The sequence below is a fragment of the Dromaius novaehollandiae genome, chromosome 1 (genome assembly GCF_036370855.1).
Source record: "Dromaius novaehollandiae isolate bDroNov1 chromosome 1, bDroNov1.hap1, whole genome shotgun sequence".
Lineage (NCBI taxonomy): Eukaryota > Metazoa > Chordata > Aves > Casuariiformes > Dromaiidae > Dromaius > Dromaius novaehollandiae.
This window is the reverse complement of record NC_088098.1, coordinates 129,590,010-129,617,514: the sequence shown is the minus strand read 5'-3', so window position 1 is coordinate 129,617,514 and position 27,505 is coordinate 129,590,010. Positions and strand designations below refer to the sequence as shown.

The window sequence follows — 27,505 nt, the reverse complement described above, 5'->3', positions numbered from 1 at the left end:
GTGCAGAAGGCAAGCTATGTTTTCAGTCAGTGCTTCTACCTTTGACATCTTGGAAGTTCCCCATTTGTAGAAATGTCTAAAGGTCCAGATCTGCAAAGGTGTGAGCTATTTCCTTTTGACTTCTTTAATATAATTTCTGCTTTTACTCTCATCCTACACCATCAGCGGAGTCTTCCTTTTTCATTTTTATGAACCATGTGTTCACAGCACTTTAATTCAAAGAGATCTGATCCCAAGGTACTGGTGGTCACTGTTCATCCTAATTCACACTCAGAGGAAGGCTCAGACTGGCAAAGGATTTTCAGTTTATGTTCAAGAACTGGAGCAGAGCACCTGCTAAGAGAGAAAACCAGATGTCCTCATTTAGTAAATACAGTGATCTCCAATGGCTCTTGTAATGTAAGTTGATTTCAAATTACTATTGAGTGTCTCTGTAGTTGACCATGACTGCATAGACATCTATGGAAAAGGGGTATTATGCTCTAAGTCCACGGTAGCATGATTTTCAGTGAAACCTTGAAACTCAGCAAAATGTTGAAACCTTGACCATGTAGAATTTACGTGGAATAAAATTCCTTTCCACACTAACAGATTTTTTTTTTTACCTTCTTTTCATGGGCTATAAAGTGTCTGACCACAGTAGTTTCTGTCATTTCATAAACAGTTTGCTGAAAGACATGCAGTCACATCTCTCTTGACTGTTTCTCTAGGCTCTTGCCTGCTTTCTTCCTTTCCTGAGAAAGTGTTTTACGGAGACAGCAGGCAGGAGTCAAACGGTGCAGTGCCTATATAGCATGGACAGATCAGTGTGTGCTTACTTAAACTGTGCCTACTGTGCCGATGAAATTCGGCCATTCAGTAGCAACTGAATCATTTTTGCAAGTGTACAGTCCCAGGAGGACTGTGGCAGTGCCTACTGTAATATGTCAATCTATTGCCTTCCTGTTTTAACAGAGACATAAGACCAATGTCATATGCAAGCTGTGGCCATGACAAAATCAGGGGCTTTTTTCATAACAGAGCAACAACAAAAGTAGTAACTTCAGAGCAATGGCAAAATTCCACATCTACTTACCTGAAATCCTCTTTTTTCTATGATATATATCACTTTCTGAATTTTATTAATGACAGTGGCCTTCAAGTCTACTGTTGTCTGTGTTCAGTAACTGTGGCATGTGTGAATAGTATTTGAATAGACTCATACTTTTCAGAATGCTATAGAAAAAGACAGAGGCATTTTAAATGGTTTTCTGTAACATTTTTTGTCAGTCATGTGAAGTGACTCACACTTTAATAAAGGACACATTAAATACAGACATACTAATACCTTGAAAATTTAGCCTTTAGTCACTGAAAGCCAGAGATATAAAAATTAAAATTTCAGAGTACCTTGCATATAAACAATCTGTGTCTGTCTCTTTTCCTCTGTCATTTCCATTCCCAAACAAGAGAATGCACATGGGGATAGCTGAATCCAATATTTTTAAGTGCCTGTCTTTAGGATCCTTAAAATTGCAGTCTTACTGTGTTCCATAATATATGCTTTTGTTGATAATTATTCTTTGCTCAAGAGAAAAGGATGTCATAAGAATATAGATTTGAAAGGGACTTTGTGATTAGTAAGGGCAGTCTCCTGTTATTACAAAAATCTGTATTACATAATCCTATGGTTAGAACATTAATCTCTGTATTTCTTTGTAATTTCTTGGCATATGCTATTAAAATGAGCATGAAAATGAGCTATGAAAGAGCAGTGCAGTCTACCCTAGATTACTTATTAATCCTTTATATTTTGATTATCTGAAAGTCCTTAATTTGAGCATCACTAAAAAGGTAACTTTTGCCAAGTATTTAACACACATCATTTTTGAAAGATAGTGCTAATTTACTATATTCAGATATATACTATATTTCTGATAGGGTAATTATATTTCTGATAGGGTAAATTAAGCTTAATATTTGTTTTCCATGGCTATGTTCTCACTATTTGAATTCAAACTACACAGAAAAATGTTGACATGTTCATGAATAAAAACTTTTCAGTATGATTTAAAAATAGTATTTCTTTTTCTTATGGTGCTGGAAATAGCCTATAATTATTTTTGCCTAGTATAATTTTCTGTTGGACTAACTTTTCTTGTCTTTCAATTTGTAAAGTTCATTTATTCATTTTTCTTAATTAGACAAAGCCTTTTTTTTTGTCTTTGTCATGTCCATGCGTAAGAATGAAACCACTTTTGTAAAGTTTTAGAAAAGAATAAAAGGTGAGAAGTTACGAGTAGCTGCAACTGAGGTTGGAAAGCCTGTTATAGTTTTAATTGTAGAGAATCTGTACCTGGCAAATATAATGCTGTAAGATACTTATCCAGCAAAACGCACTTTTGCTCAACCTAAAGAAGCTGAATAATTCAGTAAGGGTAGGCAGGTATTTAAATTTAAGTAAACCCATATATCTGTGTAACATGAGCAGATTTTCTTTTTAATCTATTTGTATAATTTGGCTCTAATCTTTGGGTGAAAGAAGTTAAGAGCTGTAATCAGGACTGTTACAAGCAAGGATAGAAGTGTGAAATGTATTTTTAATAATTCTCTGATGTTGCTACAGATTTTATTACTCCAGTACTGAGACTTGTGGATGGAGATTATTTTTTCCCCTTAGATAAAGATAGTTTGATACCAATTCAGTTTAGTTTTTAATTATCCATTGACCTTTAAACTGTGAGTTTTGCCTAATAGATTTCATTTGTGTAAGTGCAGCAGTGATGGGAGGGAGATGTTTAAAGTAAAGCATGTTCCTTACCATGCTGCTGAATCAAAACCTTGATTAGATCAAAAACAAGAGTTTGTCTCCAGAGTCTTTGGGCTTGATTAATGTAAAAGGTTGTGTCCTACACCCATGATTAATATTATTCTGTGCACCATTTTCAGTGGATTACTGGGTTATCCTTATCCTTATCCACCTCAAAACCAGGAAAATTCAAGTACATGCTTGGTTTTCTGAATTATTACTTTGTTTGTCTTTATCAAGGTGTGAGCATTTTGATATGTCTCTGATTAGTGCCACACTTACATTGATAAATTCTTCGTAACCTTGTTTTGCATTGGGGACTTTTCTGATGAATCATCAGGCAGAAATATTAACAGTCCCCTCTAAGTGCAAGGTGCAGTTCTTCAAACCAGCTTCCCTAATATGAATTGAAAATAGTCCACGTTAAAAAAAAATCCCAAAGCAAAACCTTATTACAACAAACTGTTCTATCTAATGCATACAGTGTGGATATGTAGGGTAGAGGAGAGAGAATGATCCAGGTGACAAACCTTATCATTCATGCTGGTTAATGCCCTGTTTGGGAATGGTTAAACCTGAAGGATGGAGCTTTAAGGAAGAGCAGAGAAAAAACTGCATTTGAAATGCGAGCCAAACTCCAAACACAAGTTGTCTCACTGGTTCAGGAAATGTTAACACCATTTGGCTATTGTGAAAATTAGAAGTCATTCTTCTCTTTTTATGTTAGAGTAGAAGTACTAAAAAGAAGGTCAAACTGGCCTCAACCTGAGGTGCTGAAAGCACTGTCACCTGTATAGAAAATGTTCTATGAAGGCACACTTTGTTCCTGGATTCATAGTCCTTCGCAATTTTGGTATACTACCAAAACGCTCTTTTCTCCTTCTTTTTGTGTGACAAGAAGTGTTAGCCCTTAAATGCCTTTACATAGCAACCAACTTCCCTGTGACCCAGATAACTTCCCGTGGCTAAAACAGTGTAAAAAGTACTGCTGCTCTGGAGACATGTTGCCCAGACAAAATAAAGAACTACTGAAAATCTCTTTCCATATTGTCTCCCCAAGTCCTTTGGTTCAGTGTGTTGTTTTCAGACCGAGCTACCGAGCAGTTAAATAAAATACTTATGATTTCTTAGGGTGGGTGTAAATTGATAACCACATGCTGCTGTTCATCCTAGCAGGATGGCAGTGACCATACAAACTTGTAATCTATGTTCTGAGTCACTTGCATGGCATGGTTTAAGGTAAATTTGAACTCACAGAGGATAGTTAAACCAAGGCAAGGCTTGCACTACAGATTTCCCAACATCTGTCACACTGGTGTCTTTCCACTAAATGTATTCTGAAGGGGATTCAGTAATATATCATTTCTGTTCTATGAGATCTGGACATATAAAGGCCATTAGAAAAATCTCCTATGTAGTTTCTTAGTGAAGTTTTGCATATTTTCTGCAAGTATCTATACAACTCTAAGGTATGTACTGTATGGAGAGACAGTTATGTTAAACTACAGGTACATATCTCTCATCCCTTGAGAGAACTCATATTATCTCCCCCTTCCCTCTTTCTCTACCATGTACCGTTTGCCTTCCCAGATCTCCTGAAGCTCAAAGGTGAGGAGACGATGAAAAGACACTTATATTTAGATGTGGGAGGTTAATACCTTAAAGCAGTCTTTTCCATGTGTTAATAATATGCACAGCTCAGAACTCATGGTTTGAGTCTGCCAAGGGTGAATACTTGGCTAACTTAAGAGATCGGAATAAAATGTTTAGGGTTGAAATTAAATACTCACTTTAAGAATATTTGATGCAACAATGAAGCCATGCAGTATTTCATTTTGGAGGAGCCAAATCATTTCATTCAGCACAAAGCAATAAGTTGCTTTTTCTTTCCAGGTTTTTTTAACACTCTCTGAAAAATCTCTCCTTTTTCAGGCTAGGTCAGTTTTCAAACTAAAATAAATTAGAATAGCAAACATTGACAAAGTTTGTTTGAAAATGTCAAAAGAATTGTATTGATATTTTTACCTTTCTCTAATCTGTCAGTTAAAACCCATCTGAATTCACAAATACTTTGCTCCTCTTCTGCCTTTGTTTTTCAACTTTTTATAGTCACTGAAAAACATTGCCCTGGTCAAGGCAAAGATAAATATATAAAAGCACTATTTATGTCAGAAGGAGGCCTAGTCATGGTCTATATTGTCTTTTACAGGGAATTTTATTCTCCTCAGTTTCCACAGTAACTGCAAGTGATGTAGATGTGCAGCCACAATGCTGAATGAGAGCTAATACACCCTGCTTAACATCCGGACAGACCTTACCTGTCTCTGTTTGCAGAAGACCCTGTAGTGTTACCTTACATGACTAGTAGGTATTTCCTCCTCCTACCAACTCCAGTCTTCTCCTTTGTAACAAATTTGCTCTACCAACAGAATTACAAATTTCATCTTATTTTTTGTCATCATCCTTGAACAGTTGCAGGCAATCTGAATACATGAAGCTTTTTATTCACTTTATATGCCTTTCTTAGGAGGATTAGAATTAGTCAGAAAGTATTAGTAAATAGGTCATTTCCCATGATATTATAGTCTCTGGATAGTCCTACTTTTTATACATTAGAAAAAAAGATTTTCTTACAGCATTTTTAATTCATAGAAATCTTATGTTCTCAGTGAATTCAGAAATGAAGTAAGAAAGGATTAGTATTTAAACTGAATTATTGCCAATATCCCCAAAGAAGATATGCTTTGAATCCAAGCAAACTGTGGAGATTATTGGCAAAGCAGGCAAAGGAGCCTTTACCACAACTGTTTTCTCAGGCAGCTGTGAATAGAACGGGAATGAGTATTTACCTCATGAGGGCAAATAAAAACTAATTATAGAGTGTTTAATCCAAAAGCATTTGTCTTGGCTCCTGTCCAAATCTCTCACATAATTATGCAACTTTCTTCCTGGCCTTTTGGCTAAGCTCCAGTAAAACATAAGTTTAATATATACTAAGTAGGCTAGAAGTATGACAACTATCTCCTGTGCTAAGGACCTGGACTCAGTGGTCTGAAAGGTCGCTGCTGCAGCTACTGTGTTTCCATGGTTACCTTTTATATTAACAGTAAGAAATTGGTATTCATGCCCTAACACCAGACATCATAAAATCCTTTCTTGCGAGGTATGGTTTGATTTTTTCTTCTCTCATAATTAGTCACTTTCTCCAGCTGACTAGGATTTACCCTTTCATCTTGGCTCTCAAAGGAGCTACTCTCAGATTTCTCCTCCTAGCTCACCATGCATTTTTGTGTGGTCATTGCAAACTCTTTTGGGGGTGGAAGACATGCAGCATTCACCGGGGAGCCCCTTGATAATGTGAGCCAGAAGTACAAGAAGCACATACGTAATTGTTGTGAGCAGTGAAAATTGTTCCGTGATCCATGGATGAAAGATTGATTGATCCACATAAGCATCCAAATTCCAGTTGCCCACTGTTCTCCCATAATAAAAGACTCCAAGGTGATACACCTTTGCATGATAAGGTAATGTGGACTGTCCTCATGCATTTATCTCACAGCAGTAGGAGCCTTGAATGGTTTTATATTTCGTTACGCTACTACAGCTGTGGAGCTGGGCAGCAATAATGACAAGGGTTATTCTGCCAGCCATCAACAGATGGCATATTACTGTGAAAAATGCTGCGGTGCTGTGAAGACAGTGGGTGAAATCCCAGATAGGCTGGGAATTTTGCTTTCAGCCTGGGCTGTACTTCTGCAATTGGTTTCTCATCATGCTAGCAATCACAAAAATGTATTGGTTATGTTTTACTGGGCAGAATGATAAAGTCAACCATTTGGATCAGAAAAGTTGTACTATTTAAGTACACTGTTGAATAAACTAAGAAGCTCAATAGGAAAGCAGCATGAAAATACAAAATATTATCCATAAAAGCAGAGGTGAAGTGGATCATTTTGCGAAAGGAAAGAGGTCCAAGTTTATGTAACTTGGAATCCCAAGTTTTCACACTGGATTACAGAAATAAGAAAAAAGGGAATCAATACACAGGGCACATACTGTTTATATAGCATGTAAATGAGAAAGATTTTAGTTAGAAGTCAAGTGTTTGTTCTGACTCTGTGATGAATGTTTCCACTCCTTCACACCTCCATCTTCTAGCAGTCGCCTTCTCTAACCAGTAAAACACACAGGTCTATATTGTTAGGCTTCAAATTCATCCCCCCAAAAGCATCCAGAAAGCACTGCTTGCTACAAGTTAATAGTAAAAATAAAAGAAAGTAAAAAGATTCTTGGAATGTTGTAACTATATAGACATTGCAAAGATATCCCTACCAGAAAGAGGAAGATTCCTGGAAAAGGAATGAATTTTTCAGGTGTGTGAAGAGCATGAGAGAAATTATTCACTTCCCCCAAGAAGCTTATGATACAATGCCTCCAGCCTATAAACAGTTATGTAAATGCTTAATTTGAAGCATATGAGTCATCCCATAGCTTACAGAGTGTTAAGCATTTTCATCATTGCAAAAGTGTAGCCTAGACCAGAGTGGTAGCAAGGGTGCTTTTTGCTAAGATTCACTAGCAATTTGTTTAGAAGCTTTGCCAGTGTTGAGCCACTCAAGCTTTATTTATTATTTTCCTAATAAATTGCAAGTAATATTGCCCTACAGATTATATTGGATTAGACTTGACACCTTTTATATAAAAGCATTAATAAAACTTCCCCTTTCTTCACACTTCTTTATGTAGCCTGCCAAAATGAGTAACCTTTTTCAGGAACAGATGAAGAAATAGTGAATGAAGAAATGAACAACCACAAATGTAATTAGTAATACTTGTTATTACAGCAACATTTACTGGCCTCCACAAGAAGGAGAATCCAGTGCAATTTTCATCTGATTTATACTGAAGAAACAGTAACAATATGCAACACATCCTATAGTTATATCACTGATCTGGTTCAGAATGAGTAAGCTCTGATACTGAAGCAGTACAGCCAATCTAACATAGATTTTTTTACAGCTATATTGCTTTCAGGACTTGAGTTATTATGTCTGCATATTGTTTCACTGTGTAATGTACCCAGGTCTACTCATTCATTCAGCTGGTGCTGGGGAGTCTCTGATATGGAATCTCATTGCTTGCTGCCCTTGCAGTCTAATTAAACAAAACAAACAATGGGAGGACAAAATTACCATGAACTGTGGTGGCAGGTAAATTAGAATGGAAAGTGTCAATATTTTTCCCAAAGTCATACAGAGAATATGTAACTGATAGAGCAGGAACTGTATCTAGATGTCAAGGTCAGAAAATTTTGGTAAAGGATAGTTTCTCCCAGAACAAATGGACTTCACAACATTTGGGGAAATCAAGTATCTTAGATTTATTGCAAGCCAGTGGAGACCTCTAAGCTTACAATGCCCTGGTCTCAAATATAGACCGCCATATGAGGACTTTCACGCTTGATGCAGTAAAGTTGGAAGTCTCAGTTTCCTGCATGTGCTCTGGTTCTCATCTCAAAGGCAGCCTTACATGACTGGCATGCCAGTGATCTTGCTGCATCCCTGGTCTTGAGGCAGTCAACGTGCGAAGCACTTAGTATTGAGAAGTTCGTGCTGGGCTTTGAGGTCCATCTACCTAAGCAGCCAGCCATGGAAGAGTTTCTGAGATCACAGATGTGAAAATGGATAGCAGTAAAGCCTCGAGATCCCCAGCTCCAACCAAGTTCCTCTCCTTAAGAGAGTTTTAAAGCCCTGAGAAACACAATTTGATGCAGGTCCCTCAGGTTTCTGAGCCTCCTCCTGCAGCACTTGAATTCAGAGCCTTCAAGTCTGAGGAGAGATCCCAGGATCTTGGCTTAATAGGTAAGCCCTGCTGTTGGGACTGTCCTGGACTAACAGCTCTAAGGTACTAATCTATTCAAATTAAAGAAATTAATGGACAAAATACTGAAAAAAAGAGTGACAATTTTTTTTTTTTTTTTTTTGTTCAGAAATCCTGTCTCTTGGACACCTCTGCTTTTCCATTCCACCTCTTAACTACAGAAACTTAACTTGTCTCTATGGAACTCAGTGTGTCTAGTCTATGAGTCATTCGTTTATGGTCAGTTCATAAATAAAACTGTAAAAATTCTACGGGCAATAGATACATAAAAAGATGCTTTTATTTTTCTCTAACTAATAAACAACAATTTGCCTTGGTGATCTTAAATAATCTGCTGGAGCTTTTCATGTTCTCATCTAGTCAAAGAGCAAGCTAGGAGCTCAGCATTTTTTGTCTTTCTCAGAAAAAAAATCTGGAAGTTTGCAGCTCTTTACATAAGCAACAGCTCATCTGCAGTATCTCCCATGTCACTAAGATATGTTTTTATTCATAAAAGTGACATTTGAGTAACTAATAGCTTTTTAATAGAAATATCTCTAGAATGAACATAAAAAAGATTTTTTTTTTTTGCCTTCAAAGTCTTCATTTATGCGGAAAATGTCATGTCAACCTTTCTCTTCTGCCTTTTCGACAAATGCTCTTTTCAAACTTACATTTCAGTTTCATTCTAATATGTATCATGTGCTAATCATATCAGGAATGATTCATTTTATTCAGGATGGCAAACTGCTTCTCTTAGCTAGTTCTTATTCATAATGCCACTCATAAACCTACAACATAAAAATCTTTCTTACAGATGAAGATAAGTAGCTGCCATCAGCCAGTTCTCACACATCTTTTTTCAGTGTTTTGATTTGGGTTTTTTTTTCTTCCTTCCTGATCACTTGTTGGACAATGTCATTTCATCATATCTGATGGTATCTATGTTAGGGACCTGGCAGATTACAGTCTTCCTCACTTTATGAAGACAGAGATATAAAAAATATTTCTACATTAGCACAGATCTGGGTGCCTGTAGCTGGAGGCTAATACTCCTCAGAGAGGGACCATGTTAGCACCTTGGGGATTTTTCAGGCATGGGATAAGAAAGAATGACTGTGGGAATGTGGGGCAACATGGGAGGTTGCTGTGGGCTTTTGAGGACAGAGGACAAGCAGCAGGTCTCTAGGAGAATACATCCTCATTACTGCCATCCAGCTTCCCATAGACACACCAATAAAAAAGTGATGTCCTTATTCCAACCACACCACTCTCCTGCTTTCCACCTGCTCCCTCTGCACAATACTTACCTAAGCATTAAGAATGGAAATAGCTTTTGCAAGAACTCCTTATTGTACTTGTAGAGGTCACAACTAACTACTACAGTTCTCGTTGACTTAGGTGTTCTCTCACATTCCTTACGACAGGTATTAGTTTTAGAGACTGACACAGAGAAAACAGAAAAACTATGAAGTTACAGCACTAGCCATCCCATGTCATCCTATAGCTTGCCTCAGACTTCACAGAAACAGTGCAAGCTATTACAGTCTTGAAAAAATGCTCATTTCATCTTCAAATCACAGCCAGAGTAGAAACAACTTTACCACTCTGCATCTGCCTTTTAATTTCTTCCCGTTTTTCATGCCTCTTAATTTCTCCCATTATTTAACACTTGAACTTCTTCATCTCACACTACGAAGTGTTTTAGGAGATGAATTTATGTAAAATAAAATCTAATATACTTATTATGCAAAATCTAATGCATTAAAAAACACTTGTCAAATATTATTCATAACTGTGTCTGACTATACTGAAATCTAGAGAAAATAAAAGATAGCAAGCTGGACAAGGTGTTCATCTGGATAAGCTTACCTAGCTACTCTTTATCGTAACTATAAATTTCCATTGTCTAACTTCTCAGTTAAAAACACATTGCTGAACTTCTATTATAAGGCCTTTTTTCTTGTTTTCTAGTGCTAACAAAGCTGATTATTGGCACTATTTCTAGCTACAACCTGTCAGAACAGAGTAATTGGCTACTGAGGACAGATACACGATCTTGGTTTTTATTATTAGCATGGCTGAAGTTGAAAGTCTGTAAGCATTTCCATGACAAAAGTGCTGTTTTCAGTGATTGTTAACTCAGCTGTCTGAAAGTGGACTCTTGGTTGGTTCTAACTGAAAAAGCAATGTATTTTCCTTACAAAAAAAAAACACAAACATTTTTGATTATGGGAATAGTGAAAGTTTTTAAGTACATTTGGTTTTCATCTTGGTTTTGTGGGCTTCCTAGAATTCCTTTGAATTCCTAGATTCCTTTGAATCAACTTTGGGGTTTGTGTTTCTTTTTTTTCTATGCCTTCCTGCAATAATATTCAAATTTTCTTGGTTTCCCCTTCTATCCTGAGGACAAGATCATAGTGAGCATTCAGCCAAAGTCTGGATGCCGTTTAGACTTCATAAAAGCAACTGTATGCAGAGCCCACACTGAAACCTAGATCCGTATGTCCCGATCCAATATCGGGAAGGTTTTGTTACGATCCCAAGGACGAGATTTAAGACCCTAAAACCAGTCAAATGTCGTACAACCTTTTAAGTTTATTTTCAATGGAGTGGGGAGAAAAGGTGGGGAAAGGCGAAGGGGAGAGGGCAACTAGAGTGAGGGGAAAAGATAGAGAAAGTTGGAAAAACAGAAAAGAAACTAACTACCACCACTGCGAGTCCGATGATATTCCACTGACTCCACTCCACATCTTCAGTCCTCACAAACAAGCCGCCCCCATTCACTCAGTCTGCAGTTTTTATAGGTTCTTGCCCTGCCTCTGGGAGGTGCTTCCTCACTTCCCATGCAGATTAACTGTCATGCGCAGTCCGCCCTCTCGGACCCTTCCAGAAACGGGCTGGGGGCATCTGGGGGTCTCCTGCTCATGCACAGATGGCAAATGAGTAAGTGCGGTTCGTGCCAGACATGCTGTTCGCCTAGAGGCGACCTTCTGCCCTTTTCGCGCCCTTTTTCTCCCCGTGCAGGTGCACGAGGTTGTTTACCTCGCAGACGGCTCCCGGGGGCGCCGGCGTGGCATTGCCCAACGCACCTTGGCAGCAGCGGCTCTGCAGCAGCAGCAGCAATGTCGAGACAAAAACGCATTTAGTATCGGTTCTCTGCACCATACCCCAAATCCTTTCTGACCCAAGGCATCTGGAAAAATATAACTCCTCAAACCTTTTATGTTTAAGTGAAATTCATCATGTGCACTCAGCTGGCTGGTGAAATCGCTCACAAGAATTTGTGCAGGAACCCTGTTATACTCTCTGTACACCTCCGAGCACAGCAGTGCTACTGCTCACTCCCTCACCTAGACCACAACCTCTGCACAGCATCTCCTCTGGGCTCTTCCTGCACCCCAGCCTAGGAAAGGGGTGAGTCTACACAATGGACTGACTCAAAAAAAAAAAAAAAAAAGAAAAAGAAAAAGTGCAGGTGAGAGGAACTGGTAAGGAAGAGCTGGGATTCGGAAAAGCATGCAGGGAAGGAGCTGACAAATGGTAGAATGTGTTTTGACTATGGGATATCTGACAGGCTTAGTGAGGGCTTCCACTAGAGAAAGGATTATCTCACATATGGCCAGGTTCTTACATTCTTTCCCTAAATATCTGCTATTGAGCACTCTTGGATGCAGGATACTGGGAGAAATGGATCTTTGCTTTGACTCAATATGGTGGTTTTTCTACTCTTTCTTGCTTTTAGTACTCGAAGATTAAGGATCCCAAATTAACATTTGCAAAATTATTTGTTTGTGGAAGAAGGAGGGGTATTTAAGTGATTTTTTTCCCACTGCTCTCACTTCAGATATTCCATAGGACTTCATAAAAGACAAAGTATGGATTTAAACTCCATTGAGAGTGTACATTATACGTTTAGGAAGCTGGCTGAATATGTAATTATACAATAGTTAGTGCCTAAGGCCATTCATTTTGGACTGTTGTATAAATAATACTCATTTTCAAATGTCTGTAATTATAGCACATATTTAAAGGGATGCTATTTAGATGCCAAAGGACTGAAAAGTAAACACTGTACTTAGCACTTTCTAAAATTCCATCATTGCTTTATTACCCAGCACTTACAAATTATTGCATCAATAAAAGGCAAAGCCTATAGCTGCAAGGTTACACTTTAGACCTGATGATGGGTTAAGTAGCGTAAGAGTTAACACACTCCCTTCTTACTCCACAGACATGGATTAAACTCCTAGCTCCAGGTCACAAGTGAAAATGAGTTTGGCAGTCCTACCCTGGTCCCTTGTGGGCAGTTGTCCACATTAGAAAACCGCCACGCAGATTGGTGTGACTGGCAGTCTCACCTGTGGAGAGGCTGAGGATGGGGTGAGCTGGGGCTGCTGTTTGGGGAGCAGCCCAGATTTCTGCAGAGAGCTTGCACTGGGTCTCGATTTCACAGTCAGAGACACCAGCCTGCTACCTCCCTCCCTGTACAATCTGTATAAATACCAGTCTCTGTTCCAGTAACCAGCAGCTGGTGTATTTTACACATTTATGTCACTCACATTCTGGTGTTAGTCATCACTTTGAGGTGGGCAAAAACAGTCAAAAACCAAAACCAGTATTCTAGACAATGTTCTGCATTACTGGGGCTTACATGGACCAGAACAGAATTTTCCTTTACTATCTTCTGCTTTTAAGAATTGTCACAACTCCCAGGCCTCTCACAGCACTGAGAAAATTGAAACAAAAACTTATTGTATTGATGGGAATGCAGTGGGAGGAGGGAAGGCTATTTAAATTGATCAGGAAATTCAGAATTATGCCAGTAACAGGGACTAATATCCTGCTACTTGACCTCAGGTTTTTGGCTTCAAATATAGCAGCCCTAAGCCCCTCAGGAGTTTTGCTGGCAGGACCATAGGTGGTGCAGCTATGGAAACGAAGTAAAGGAGGATGAAGATGGAATGGAGAAATGAGGCTGACTGACATGGCTGCTGCAGGAAGATAAATCATATGTCATTTAGTCCTGCTGTTGTCCAGATTTTCCAGGACTCAGGGGTATGCTTTCTTGACAAAAATGTGCCAGCAACTATGATAATTTGGTGATTAATTGTTCTTGAAAATTGTTTTGGAAGAGCTGTGTTTTATGATGTACACCTACTTCAAGCACAGAGGGCCATGTCAGGCTCAGCTTCTTCTTGCTAGACCTCCAGGCCTGCCGTGCAGTTTTCCTGCTGAGTCACAGCTGGCTTGGAGCCAGCCCTTGAGCAGGTGTTATTTAGTTAGGAATACCTAGGGGTGTTTAGGAGTACAAAGCCAAAGTCCTGCCTTCAGCCAACCACATTTTTTTCCTGCGGGGTTTCTGGTTGTAGCACGTGTTCTCTACTCCCTTCATATACCTAAAGCTCAGAAAGCAGAATATAGCAAGAAGAATTCAAGCTTATCCCCATTTCTCTACTTTTTCCCTTAAAGTTAAGTAACACATATACAGGGTTAGCTGGATTCTTCTCATTCTGTTTGTGGCATTTGTGCAGTTGCCAGGCGCCTAGTGTTGTCTATCAATATGCAATTACATGTAGATGTTCAGCTTATACTGAAAAAGACTGTCTGCTTTTCACCTGGAAAAGAAGAGGATCATTAGAAGGAGATTCTAGTTTGGGCTTGCTCCCAGTTAAGAGTATAGTACAGGTACATTTGTTGAGGACAAGAGATTAAGTTTCTCCATTTACATTTTTGTGAATGACAGTTTTTGTTTTCATGGGTTTTCTTTCAGTGGTTTCTTTGGAAAGCAGGTGGCATTTTAACTGGTGTGGGCAAGAGAAATAGAAAAACAAAATAGTATAATCACTGTGGTAGAAAAAACAGAAAACCCAGGGCTCTTGGAAGCCTTATACATTCAGATTTTTATGCAATACAATTATTTGATGTATTATGGTTTTTAAAATATATAAAAATACTAGCACAGATTTGTATGATTTCTTTGTTTTAGAAAACAAATATTTGTCACTCAATCCATTTAATTATATGGCAAACAACAGTTATTTCAGAAGATGTACTAAGAATTAATGGTGCAACAGACAGAGCAAGTATCTCAGTGACATGAGGTGCGGACATCACAATTTCAAGGAGAAGCTCACCTAAACTGTACATAAATCTCTGCTATCCTTTTCATCCTTTTGCTTAAGTAGGCAAACCAATTAAGAATAGGCATGAAATGCTTTCACACCCTCAGAGGCATCGTTGCAGTAAAAGGGAAAATTGGTGTTGATTTTACTTATCTGCTTGTGAGTTATCAATGGGTTCAGTTCATCAGGGCTCACATTTCCAGTGTATGGCATGGTACATAATGGCTTTCCAGGGGAAAATTTAAAAATGTGGTTTCACATCATTCTGAACTGAATTGAAATATTGTGACTCACTGAATAGACATGTTTTATTTCAGCTGTATGTAGCCTGTTGTGCCACATTTCTTCATGGGAATTGTAGTTTTGCCCATCTATATTCTTGTCAGACTACCCTGGTTCTTTGCCAAATGACATTTTCCATCATATGGTCTGATCTGACAGAACTGGTTAGTTCATGAAAATCTTATGACTGCTGATGGTTCCAGTATGGGCTGAAGAGTTCAGATCACCAGAGGAAGTACAGTGTTAGTTATTTGTCATTTGTTTTTTGCAGTCTAGATACTTCCTTTAATACCACCCCAGCAGCTGTAGGTAGCACTGTGCCTGCTAGTTTCCAAGAGCCCGACATAAAAAAAAAAATCCATGTGCAGCACATTTCTACAGTATTTTTCAGAATATCTTCCTTGCCTGATTAATCCCCTGTAATTTACCCAATCCATGGTAGGCTTCTCGTGAAGAAAGAGCAGAGGGGAAAAGAAGAGTCAGACGGACTGATAGAAAACAAAACCACATCATACTATAGATTTTATGTACGACTCAAAAGCTGAGCATTTGCTATACAAATGATATTTACTCAAACCATATAATGACACAAGCACTACAGATCCCTCTTTCCAAAGCTGTTAAGGAGCAGATATTATGAGAAAGCTGTTAAGGAGCAGGTGTTATGAGTCAGTATAGTAAAACCAGTTTCTAATGTTGTTCATTAAGTGCTGTGTCTGAAAAAATCAGCTAGTTGGAATAGCTAGGGTCTGAGATGGCTGCAAGAAATTGAAAATCTGATTATTTGTATGTAAGCTGAAATGTCAAATCTGTTCCTTAAGATATTGATACTCTTCTTTAAGTGTGTTCTGGCACAGTAAGTTGTTTGCTGCAGCTCCTCAGAATTAACGTCTTTTGAAAAAATGTGTGTTATTTATTAGACCATTACATTCAGTTCAGCAAGAACAAGAAAATAGTGTTTATAACAAAACCTCTGTGGTAAGAGATTTGAATGTTTTCGTATGTTGGGCCAATACTCTTCAGGTTACAAGTTATTTCTCCTGAGGTTTATGCACTACATGCAAGTAGCTCCTTAGCACAACTTATTTAGCAGTGCCTACCTTCCAACTCAGAGGAGCCATCTAAGTCCCACCTTCAGTCTGCTGCTGCTTTGCCTCTGGGTTTTGTATGGGAATGAGGCCAATGCTGTGAAAGCTGGAATGGCTTGAAACTGCCTTCCCTAACTGGTAGTGAAATCATACCAGCTTTCTAGTTGCTTGGGGCCCTGAGTCATCTACAGGACTCCAAGAAGTTGCGGCTTTTAATATATTTCTTATCAATAAATATTCTTTACCAGAAAGATACACAGTAAAATACTTTCTTTTCTGCCTAATAGGACCTCCCTAAAATGTACAAAGATAAAGACGAACTATCCTCACATACAATTTTTCATGAGTTTCCCCAAAATTGACCCGAATCAGAGCTTTTCAAAGCTAAAGCCCCAAGAGGTTGTGCTGGCTGTCAGAGATTGCTAAGAGCAATGGCATTGCTTGGTGCATGACCTACCCACCTCACTTTGGAGGTGCAGAGATCAGCATACATCTGCTGCACTGGGATGCTTGTGGGACTCCTTTATGCAAAGTTAAACTTCTTTTCCTACCATATAGAATCATTAAAATGCAAAAGTCATAGCAATGTGATCAAGGGCAGTATGATCTAAAAAGAATCAAGAAACAGAAAAACAGAAAAATGCTAAGCTATGCTTGGAATAGATGGATTTAAAGCTCTCAAGTCATAAGTCTGCATGGGCTTAAAAACCATGTGAAGTTTGACATTTAGAGCTACCTGTGTTTTTTATTGGAGATACTCGGTTACCCAGGGTATTTTCTTATGACTTACAACTAAAAACAGGTAACCTTTTAAAACAGAAATTATCTTTTGATCTGACAGAGAGGACATGAAAAAAGTATTTGAGAAATACGTACATTTGTCTACAAAAAAACATGAGGAAATACGAGCTTTGGGAGCAAAAGTTAAGTCAAGCTTGTAAAACAACTGTTGTGACTTTCCTTTTCTTTAGCAGCTTTTGCTTTATGCCTGTGATAGTTGTCTCCCATTCCAGCCTTTACTTCTGAGGAGGAAGAAATAAAAAGTATTGGCTGAAAAAACTAATTCATCAGCCTGACATTATCATCTATGAAGAAGAGAGACCTGCTGTTAGGAGAATCAAGATTATTGGTTCAGGTGTTTCGTTACCTCTAGTGAAATGAAGGTTAGTAGGACAATATACGTAACTGAGAGATGTTTTGGGCATTTGCAGCCAAAAATCTCATAGATCACTTTTTTTCTGCAGCCTGCTGTGGCAATTGCCATTTTCATTGGCTTTTTCTCTGACAGCCCTGCTATTCAGGGCAGTGAGAATTTGGGTTTCTTTTCCTTTATAAGCTGTGAAGCAGTCCACCAGAAAATTTAAATAATCTTAGGTTAATCTAAGATTTTACCATGTAAGTTTCAGTACAGCACCTTATTAAGTATAACAGATTTTTCCCCCAGCATAATTTCCTTATAGCAAGCTACTTCTAGGATGCATTCCACTGAAAAGACAGTTTTAAAGCAAAGAGGAAAGCAAGCCTTTTTTGGAGGTAAAGTTGTTGTTATATTCAATTTGGTAAATACCACTTGAGCGCAATGGGCACAGTGGACAAATTGAATATATATAGTATCTGCTAGAAAGAGCATTATGTTACCTAGTGTTTTAAATTACAGGGCCATGGGTAAATTCTTTTAAATTCAACATTCAAGTTAAGAAAACTTCAACATAACTTTTCTGAAACAACCCCACCATCTAAGTCAGCTTAGATGTTATTTAGAAAAATTATACAAATATTTTAATGATAGACCTAGTGAAACATGTTCCATGTGTTCCATGTTTTACATCTCAGTGGAAGAGGACTATTCATGTCAAAGAGGAAGCTCGAGCTGATAGGTACAGAATCACAGAAAGGCACCTGTGGAGATCATCTGGTCCAGCCCTTCTCCTCAGCTCAAGTAGGGTCACCTAAAGCAGGTTGCTCAGGGCCGTGTCCAGTTGGGTCTTGAATATTTTCGTGAATGAAAACTCCACAACCTCTTTGGGCACCTGTTCCAGTGTCTGAGCGCACACGCAGTAAAAATGAAGTTCATTCTTTTGTTTAAGTGGAATTCCCTGTGTTTCAGTTTGTGCCCATTGCCTCTTATCCTGTCACTGGGCACCACTGAGTAGAGCTGGCTCCATCTTTTTTACTCCTCCCATGAGATATTTTGATAAGACACCTTGAGAAGATCTCCCTGAGCCTTCACTTCTCCAGACTGAGCAGTCCCAGCTCTCAGCATCTCCTCATATGAGAGATGCTCCAGTGCCTTCATCATCTTCATGGCCCTTCACTGGGCTTGCTCCAGTATGTCCATGCCTCTCTTGAACTGGGAAGCCCAGATCTGGACCCAGCACTCCAGGTGTGTTTCACCAGTACTGAGTGGAGGGGAAGGATCCCCTCCCTCAACACTCCTGTCACAGCCCAGGATGCTGTTGGCCTTTATAATAGTTTAATAAGAGTTTTCATTACACTGCTAAATGCACTGTATCAATATATCTTATCATAAACTAACCTCTCACAAAGCAGCATAAGCACAACCAGAAGTCATTACTCATCAGCCTGTAGCTCACAATAGCATTAATGAACTATAGTTTTCCTACATAACATATACGGGCTCACTCACACAGTGAGATGCTGTGCCAAATGCTCTTTTTAATGAGATCCACTGAGTGTGGTGAATAATAGAGCTCTGCTGTGATTAAATTGGCTTACTGCCGATTCCAAAAAAATATTTTTTGAGAGTTGTCTATTAAGAGGAAAGATGAAGAATAATTAGATGATGCAATATAACAAAATAAGTGCCAACAGATTAAACCATACATGCATGTTACCAGTACTACCCCCTTTCATTGCATCCCACTTTATGTTCTGCAATGGATTTGAAATAGATAAATAAGGTTTATGAACTGAGATTATGTCATACTTTGTGTATTGGGAATCTCACCTAGTACTATCTTAAAGAGCAAGTTCATATTCTGGCTTTTTTCCCAGGACTCTTTCAAGCTTTTCTAGTTCTAGGATCACTCTTCCTCATCTGTGAATACAGTCAACCCTACCAAAGCCAAGAATTTCTTCCCTTTTTCCACAGACTGTCAGAAGATGATTTACCATAAAGAGATATTTAATAGTATTTCCAGCCTGAAACTCTATCAGGCACTTCCAGCACTAGACACCCTGCGTTTCTGGAGCCTTTGGCAGAATGGTAAAAAACACAGAATTTCTTTTTCTCCCATGTTGATAGATCAGATGATCAATGAACGTACCGTTGACTTATACTCTAGTGCAAGCAGTGTGTGGGAATTCAATCCACAAACAATCACTTTACAGAAACTTTACAGTTTCTGTAAACTGGCTGTACTCTATCGGATGACAAAAATGTAAATTTTCATCACACCTTTGTAGTAAATGCAGGCCTTTTTCTCTACTCTTATTTAATAAAAGATTGTTTAAGTTATCTTCACTCTATTCTACGTATATTTAGTTATCTGGCCTAAATAGAATATCCAAAGCTCAATAGTACTTTGACTTTCTTTGTTATAAAATATGCATCTTTATACATTAGGAAAAAATATTCCAAACGTGAAACAATTGGCGAAATAGCCACCAGGAGACCGTTAGTGCTTTTGAGTCCAGAGTAGTGAATAGATTTTCTGCATGGCAGAAAAATCACAGTAAGCTGTTTATTTTACAGTACAAATATCAATATTTTAAAAGCTAGGTATTTATTGTTTACCAATTATTTCAGAAGATGAAATAAGGGGAAAAAATTAGGACTGAAGTTCACCAAGTGGATTGTATCTGTAAATAGGCAAATAAAGATCAAGCTTTCAACTCTTATCTTCCAGAGCTTGTACCTTGACTCTTAAATATCTAAAGCTCCAGGATAAACTTGCATTCACTTCTAGAAATTGCCTGTCACAGAAGTAAAAGTAATCACTTTAGAAAACAAAACTTTCTCAAGGGGAGCAGAAGAGGCAAAAGTGGATCCACAACTACCTGAAAGAAAGCTCAGCATTTCTTTCTGGTAAGCTTTTCTGGAGGAGGCAAAAAAAAAAAAAAAAGCAGTGAAAAAAAATCTGAATGCACAAAAAAACCTTCAACACTTTATGGGGAGAGGAGGAAATAGCAACCAACAGGTAAGTGTAGTCAATCGTATCACATATTACAGTATGGGGAGGAGCTAACATTTATCTCAGGGCTGAGGGCAGGTAACATGTAAACAGGTACAGATACCTGCACTGAGTATCTTACTGTTGGACTGAACTTTAGGGTTTGCAGCTGGAAGCCTTGCACAGTAGTAAAGGGCTTTTCATCTGGCAGTCTATGACTAGGTGTGGGTAAATGCGGGTAAATGCGTTTAGCGCTTTGCTCAATGGGGGCTATTTTTTAAATGAAAGAAAACACCTAATGAACAAAAAATAGGCTTTTTTCAATAAGAAAAAGCTAATCAGAAGTTCAAGGCAGTAATTTCTAAATGCTCCAGTAAATAGAGATATCTACAAATTCAGGGAAAGTTCAAAAGCCACAGTGTGTCTCTGGACTTTGTGCAAACCTTCAGCTGATGTTTCTTGTGATGTTTCTTGTGAATTCTTGTGTGTACTCTGAATTTGCAGATTTGTGGCCTGAGGAAATAATTTAATGTGGAATTCAGAGACCTTTGCAATCAACATTCCACTTTGTATCATACCGAAATGCGGACAGGTTTATTAATTAAGAGATATAGCTAGGTAATCACATTCAGCCACTCTGTATCATGCTTGCATGGTACCATTTCGTTAATACCCAGCCCTTGCAAACGTGCATCCGCAGATATTTGATTACAGGGAATTTGCAGTTTATCTTTGTAACTGTATGGATATAAGTTGTGATAATTTGCCGAAGACTTCACACCATGTCACTCAATGACAAGGCTGGAAATTAGCAGTTCCCAACTTATGGTTTTATTTTAGACAATAGTCATTGTTTTAACTTGGTCTTACCCGCTATATGAAACATACAGGGAGACATTAGGAATTGGTAAGGGAGTACAAGGTATCAAGGTATAAAAATATGTGTGTGAACTGGCAGGCAGCATAGCAGTGGGCGATGCTTTGTGCAGGCAAGGAGGGCTTCACGAGAAATTTCTGCAGGGCATCTTGCTCCAAGGGAAGACATGCAGATGAATTTTCTCACAGCTGAAAATATTTGTTAGCTTTTTTACTTTTTTTAAAAAATCATGTTTACAATATGGCTTTCAAGATATCTATCTTACGATGAAAAAAGTTTCTCTGAGAACACAAGCAGCTTCTAGCTGCCTGCTAGTCTTTCAGAAGACGTTGGCAAAACAAGTGGGTCCCAGCCGCATCATTGATTTTGGTAGGAATTGCCACCTATCCTTCACACCTTGGGATTTAATATTTTTTACATCTTTCCACCTGGAAGACTTACCATTTTCTTGTCAGTATTCTTGCTTTAACATGAATGAAAAGAATGTTATTTAATGTGTGTGAGAGATTGATTGTATCTGCCTTGACCTTTTACAATCTCATTTTCAAGTGTTAACATTACAAATATTGTCATGCTTATATGTGTACAGGTATTCTCTGTACATAAGTATTATAACTGGTTTACATTGTACAGTAAAAGAAGTCCCATATTTCAGTATACTTAACATTTTCACTCTCTTGGCCCTCAGCATTATCGGATACAGGGCATAGCTCTCAAACACTTCACTTCTGTAATATATCTTTGAGGATTCTCTTAAAAGAGGTTGTAGAAGGTATCTGCTAATTATCAGTGCTTACCACAGAAATGGTTGTCCTTCAGTGAAGAGTCTATCAAATCAAAGGGGAGAACGGATGCCATCACGGTGTATGCTAACATGTATGACTAATGGTGCAAGTGTAATTTAAACTGCCCGTACAGGTTGTCATTTCACTAACTACAAAACATTCACTATTTGCTAATTACAACTAGCAGGTCCTTAGCATGCTGCTGTTTTTAATTAGAGCTTACACACTAGGAATTTCTTTTGATTTAAAAAAATGAAATAAAAATATATATATAGGTATAGTTCAGAAGACAGACAGTGCCCTCTGCTGGACAGAGGCTCCCATAACAATAGTTTGCAAAATGCCCCAAATACTGCCAATTAGCGAAACCGGACACGAAAACAATGTGTTGCTGAAGGGATTCGCTGGTTTCCCGGAAATACATTTTTTCTGTTGTCCCTTGTATTCCAGGCTGCTAGAAACCATACTGTGAAAAAAAAAATTTTTCCAGTTTTTCCCAGTCAAGGAGGTTTTGAATAATTTAGTTTGAACCCAGTTGGCTAGAGCTGACAGTGCATCTTTATCACAGGAAGCAGCAGCAACATTTAGTGTTGTTTATTGCAGAGTTCCCCCCCCCCCCCCCCCCAAAATCAGCTCAATAAAGCAAACTCATGTTTGGAAGTAAAGATGAAGGAGACAAATGCTGTTGAAGTCTGCTTCTTTAGATATTTTTCTACATGCCTTTATTGTATTATTTCAAGCTAAAAAGTTAGAATTAGAAGCTCAAAACTGTCACTTTTCCCTTTATCCTTTCTTGACGGGTTTGGTGTGTTTTTTTTTTTTTTGGTACCTTTTTTCCATAGCAATTATAATCTCATCCTTCTGGATGTATTTAGGGTCCATAAAAAAGCAGCTTACCAAGGACCTAAATTGAGACAGAAAATGCTCAAGAATTTATAGCATCTCACTGCAAAGTGAAGAGACAGAGAGAGAGGAGCATGGATTCCCCTTGTAGTTAATTTAAAACATGCATTTAAATTCTTTCAAAAATAGACTGTAAAACCATAATAATCCAGCATTTACAGGAAAATTTAAATTGTTGGCTTAGAAAGCATAACACATCCATTCATCAAACTTGTACATTTTTCAGTTCAATTCTACAGTTTTTCTCAGCATAAAAAACACACAGAAGTAGTTGTTTAAGGTTAACTGTGAATGATTGCTATTTATCAGCTGGCAGGTTGTTTTTGTTTAGCTAAAATATAAAGCAAAGTAGCTCTTGTATTTATATACTTAAATTTTGCACAATTTCTAATAATCTGCAGACTTCTTAAAAACAGACTGCCTATGCAGACCATGAGGTTATTACAGCTGCCCCGCATGCCAAAATGGTCATTCTCTGACTGCTTGTTTCAAAGTTGTACTTCTACAGAAAAATGCAGCCAAACCTACAGCACGCACACGCAGGCACAAGGGCAGCCCCAGAAGAGAGGTTGAGATGTGTTCCCAAAATATTCTGCCCACACCTAATATTGCCCTTGAGTCAGCCTTTGTCTATTGCTTAGGTGGGTCAGCAGCCATGACCATCTCTGGTCCAGAAAGAGTGGAGGGACTCGTCTACAACCCAGGGTAGCTCTGTAAGTGAGCCCCACTGCCCCTGTCAAAGAGCTCTTAGCAAGAAAGTGCCAGACCTGGTCATTAATGGTCACAGTCGGTCATTAGCTGGTCACTGAATCTTTCTTGATGACCTGCTAATGAACTTCTCATTGGCGTATTGTGGTCAGGGTAGAAAGTATAGGTAATTTATAGCTCAAAACCTCACATGCTAATAGCCTTTGCTCAGCAACTCTAATGGCATACTATTACTAAGAGACAGTACATCCTTCCTAATTTATTTCCCAGGTGTAAATATTTCATGTGGAATGGAAACTTTGAATTCTGTGTTTAAAAATATGCCTAAATATTTTATTTGGGGGGGCGGGGGAAGGTTCTTCAAGGATTTAATGGGGAAAAGGCCTTTGTCTTACAATTTCTTTTTTCTCACACTTTTTCCCCTTAACAAAATATGTTTATTTAAAAAAACAAACCTTTGCATGTTAATATCCACCTGTAAAAGGCTTGGAGGCCTGCACAGTACAGAAATCAGCTCTCAGTAGGTGCCTGTTAGCTGCAGGAGCTCAGAGAGCTTTGATGGTTCAGTGCCTGTGCTGCTTAATCTCTGTGATTCATGGATAAATTGGCCAGAAGCCACAAGCCCTCCTGCTGTTATCTTACCAGTTCTTAAAAGCTAAAAAGTTTCAGCTAGGCCTTCACTTGGTGAAAAGCTCCAGGAAAAGCCCAGGAAGTGGCAGTGATGCATTGGGTAGTGCTCTTCCCTCTCAGACCCATACGTAATGCCACAGGGGTTTGCCTTTCACCAAAGGAGCCTGCTTCGGCTTTAGATGTGCAGGTACCTTCTCCCATTTTGAGAGTAGCCGACATCCACAATTGCTGGCTATTTCACAGCCCTGAACGTGTGCTGGATTAGATGACTGTAGCCAATACGTTCATATTCCTTTAAAGTCTGGTATTTTCATTTTCACATGTTCACTTACTGTAATTATGATACAGAAACAAAAAAATGTTTGTGTATATCTTGCTATGAAATTGCAGTGTGAAAGTGAGTTTGCATCTGTTAAGGCATCCTGGAAACAATCTGAAAGTTTATCACGTTCCATCATAGACTTTCATGCATTTTACCCACATTAAGTGGTCTCCTAGCGCCCATCTCATTCCCTGCAAATGACTCTGAGATTGCCTAAAGCTTCCTGTCCGGTGCTTCAGAATGGCATTTCTTGAGCAGGCGTAGAGCAAGAGGGCAGGTTACAAGAGAGGTTTGCTGACCGCTGCTCCCTGTGGAGCCAAAACGGGAGCTGTGGCTGGTGTTGGAAAGCAAATTTTTACCATCCCACTGGAGATCTTCAGCTTACATTTGGTAACGTGGCTCTGAATGACAGTAAGATTAGCCAAATGACTCATGAGTCAGAGATTGAGTTTCGTGCCTTTTGATGATGAATGAGACATTCCTCTGCCTCCTGGTTTTGAGTGCTGGGATACCCATGTCTTCTTAGCAGACGTTCCTGGCAAGCGGTGATGTGGCACTGCCTGAAGGTGAGTTTTCGTGAAATGCTTAACAGTGAATCAGTTGCCGAAGAGTTGGCGGAAGCAAGGTAGCTTGTGCTTGCCTTGGCATTGCATGTTTTGATTGCAGACATATTTCTTCTGCACCTTTTAGGGCCTGGATATCATTTCAGATAAATAAGACTTTTTTTTTAATAATAACTCATCTTTCCATTGTATAGAAGCCTGCATTTGTTTCCATGCTAAAAAGTGAAAAAGGTATTCAAATATTAAAGTTTTTTGATCACTAAGGACCAGATCCTGACCCAAAGCACTATATTTCAAGCAATTTCATTGATCCCAGGTGGACTTCTCGTGACGTCTCTGTACAGAAAAGAATGACAGAATCTGAACCTGAAGCAATGTTAACAATGTGTTTTTTTACAGGAGCAGTGGTCAGTCAGCTTTCAAATCCTAGGATCAAAAATGGAAGGTGTAAATAAAAAATGAGTTTGGTCTCAGCAGTAATATGAACTCTGTGAAAACACTCTCCTCAGAGGGAAAGAACCACTCCTTAAATCACTCTTCCTTAATTTACTACGTGATTTCTCACTATAGAAAATGCACATGGCATTTTAGAAGGGTTGGTGCATATTAAGACAAAGATCTTTACAGCACTGAGTGGGAGAGCTTTAATTATGTGGCTGTGGGCAGTAGAGCTGGTTTTTGCCAGCCTTACCAAGGCGCTCACAGTGCAGAGATCAAAATGGTACTTCGCACCAGGGTATGCGTTCGGGCTGGAACCCAAAACCCAAAGGGCATTATCACAGTGCAAAGCTGTGCAATGAAAATAAACCAAATCCTACAAAGATAATTTAGCAGTGAACACACATGCTTTTCTAATGGCTGTACCTTGGAAATAGTAGAAAGCACCCTACAGGAATCTACCAGTCTCTTTACAGAAACCATGGTAAAACTGAACCAATACAGATGTGATTGTGTGTCCTTTTGCCTAACGTTTATCTATTTTCAGAGAAAACATAGAAGTTTTTGGTTAAATAATTTAGCTCTTTTTCAAAAACTGTCCTTAACGTACTTAGAAATCTTGATGAAAGAATATAACATTAAATCCTGTTCTTATGCAGCATTTCATTTTATTTTTATTGTATTTTTTTCAGAAAATATATTGAACACTGTTGGAAGATAAATAGATTTTTTGGGATACTTCCAACAGCTGGAAACTGAGTGTCTCTACAGATATCATTTTTGCAAATCAAGAAAAGCAGCTAATTCAAAAATGATTTTTTTTACAAATTTGAAATAACAAATTTTCTTTCTTATATTCTTTCTAACAGGCGGTTCTGCTAATCTAACCTGCCGAGCTTTCTTTGGATATAGTGGAGATGTCAGTCCCTTAATTTACTGGATGAAAGGAGAGAAGTTTATCGAAGATTTGGATGATAGTCGAGTCTGGGAAAGTGACATCAGGTAAAAAAAAAAAAAAAACTTTTGTTCTCTATCAGTGTCTGTTTTTGATAGTTAATATAGTACTTGTTACCACAAACTAGCTCAAGAGCACTGTAGCTCTGATTTTCTTTTCTGCCAAATCCACTCTTAACCTTTATAACTCCAGCGGTAGAGAATGGAAAAAAGCATGCGTTGGCAAGAACTGATATTAGAGAAGTGTTAAAAGCAGAACGGTTGCTCTACTAGCACCGTAATGGAACCAGCTGGAATTTGTGTAGTGACTTTTTCAAACTGTAGCAAACAAAAATAATAGCCACTAATACAATTACTAAGAGGAGATAAAGAAAAATAAATACACCAAGAAAAACAGCTGAAAATAAGTCTTTTACAACATGGAGCTTTAAATAATGTTGACATCTCACCTCTCTTTCTAAATACTTTAATTTCTCTTTTTCAAGAAAGAACTGAGTTTCCTAGCATGTTATTTGGCCTGTGAAATCCAGGCTTCCTTTTATGTGGGCTGTCTGTATCTGCTGAAATACTTGTTTTAGAGAGGATTTGGCAAGACACATCATGTACTCTTCTTGCTTCTATAAGTGCTGCGTCATTTGGAAATTGAGGAGAAAAGTGTTTATGGATGCAGAATAGCATGCTTGACATAGCCTTCGAAATCCTACCCAGTATGAAGTACCTGCTTGGCTCTGAAGAGATTCTTTTCCATTTATAAACCCATATTCTGTATGTGTGGATATGACTGTCCGTGTTTATCATGAGCAAATCTAGAAATGAAGCCAAATCTAAATGTGCATTACAGAGGCAATTAATTACAGATGTGTTATCTACAGTGACTGTCTATAATAGAATAAAACGAGCTTGTTCACACTTCACCTCTTATACAGGAGTTTACTGTATCATCAAAAGACAAGAAGTCACTCTCATTTTCAACTTCTTCAACTAGCCAAAGTAACAGAGAAAATTCCTTTACCAAAATCAAGAAGGCCACGTCGACTTTTGTGGTCATCT

At 38.4% G+C, this 27,505-nt stretch overlaps 1 protein-coding gene across 1 annotated transcript in view; it reads left to right on the top strand.

Moving 5' to 3' along the window:
• Positions 1-27,505, top strand: part of IL1RAPL1 (interleukin 1 receptor accessory protein like 1) — a 766,492-nt gene that overhangs the window by 701,145 nt on the left and 37,842 nt on the right. Inside the window, exon 7 of the mRNA XM_026101661.2 lies at positions 26,371-26,503. Coding sequence (XP_025957446.1) covers positions 26,371-26,503 — 133 coding nt within the window. The remainder of the gene's footprint in view (positions 1-26,370; positions 26,504-27,505) is intronic.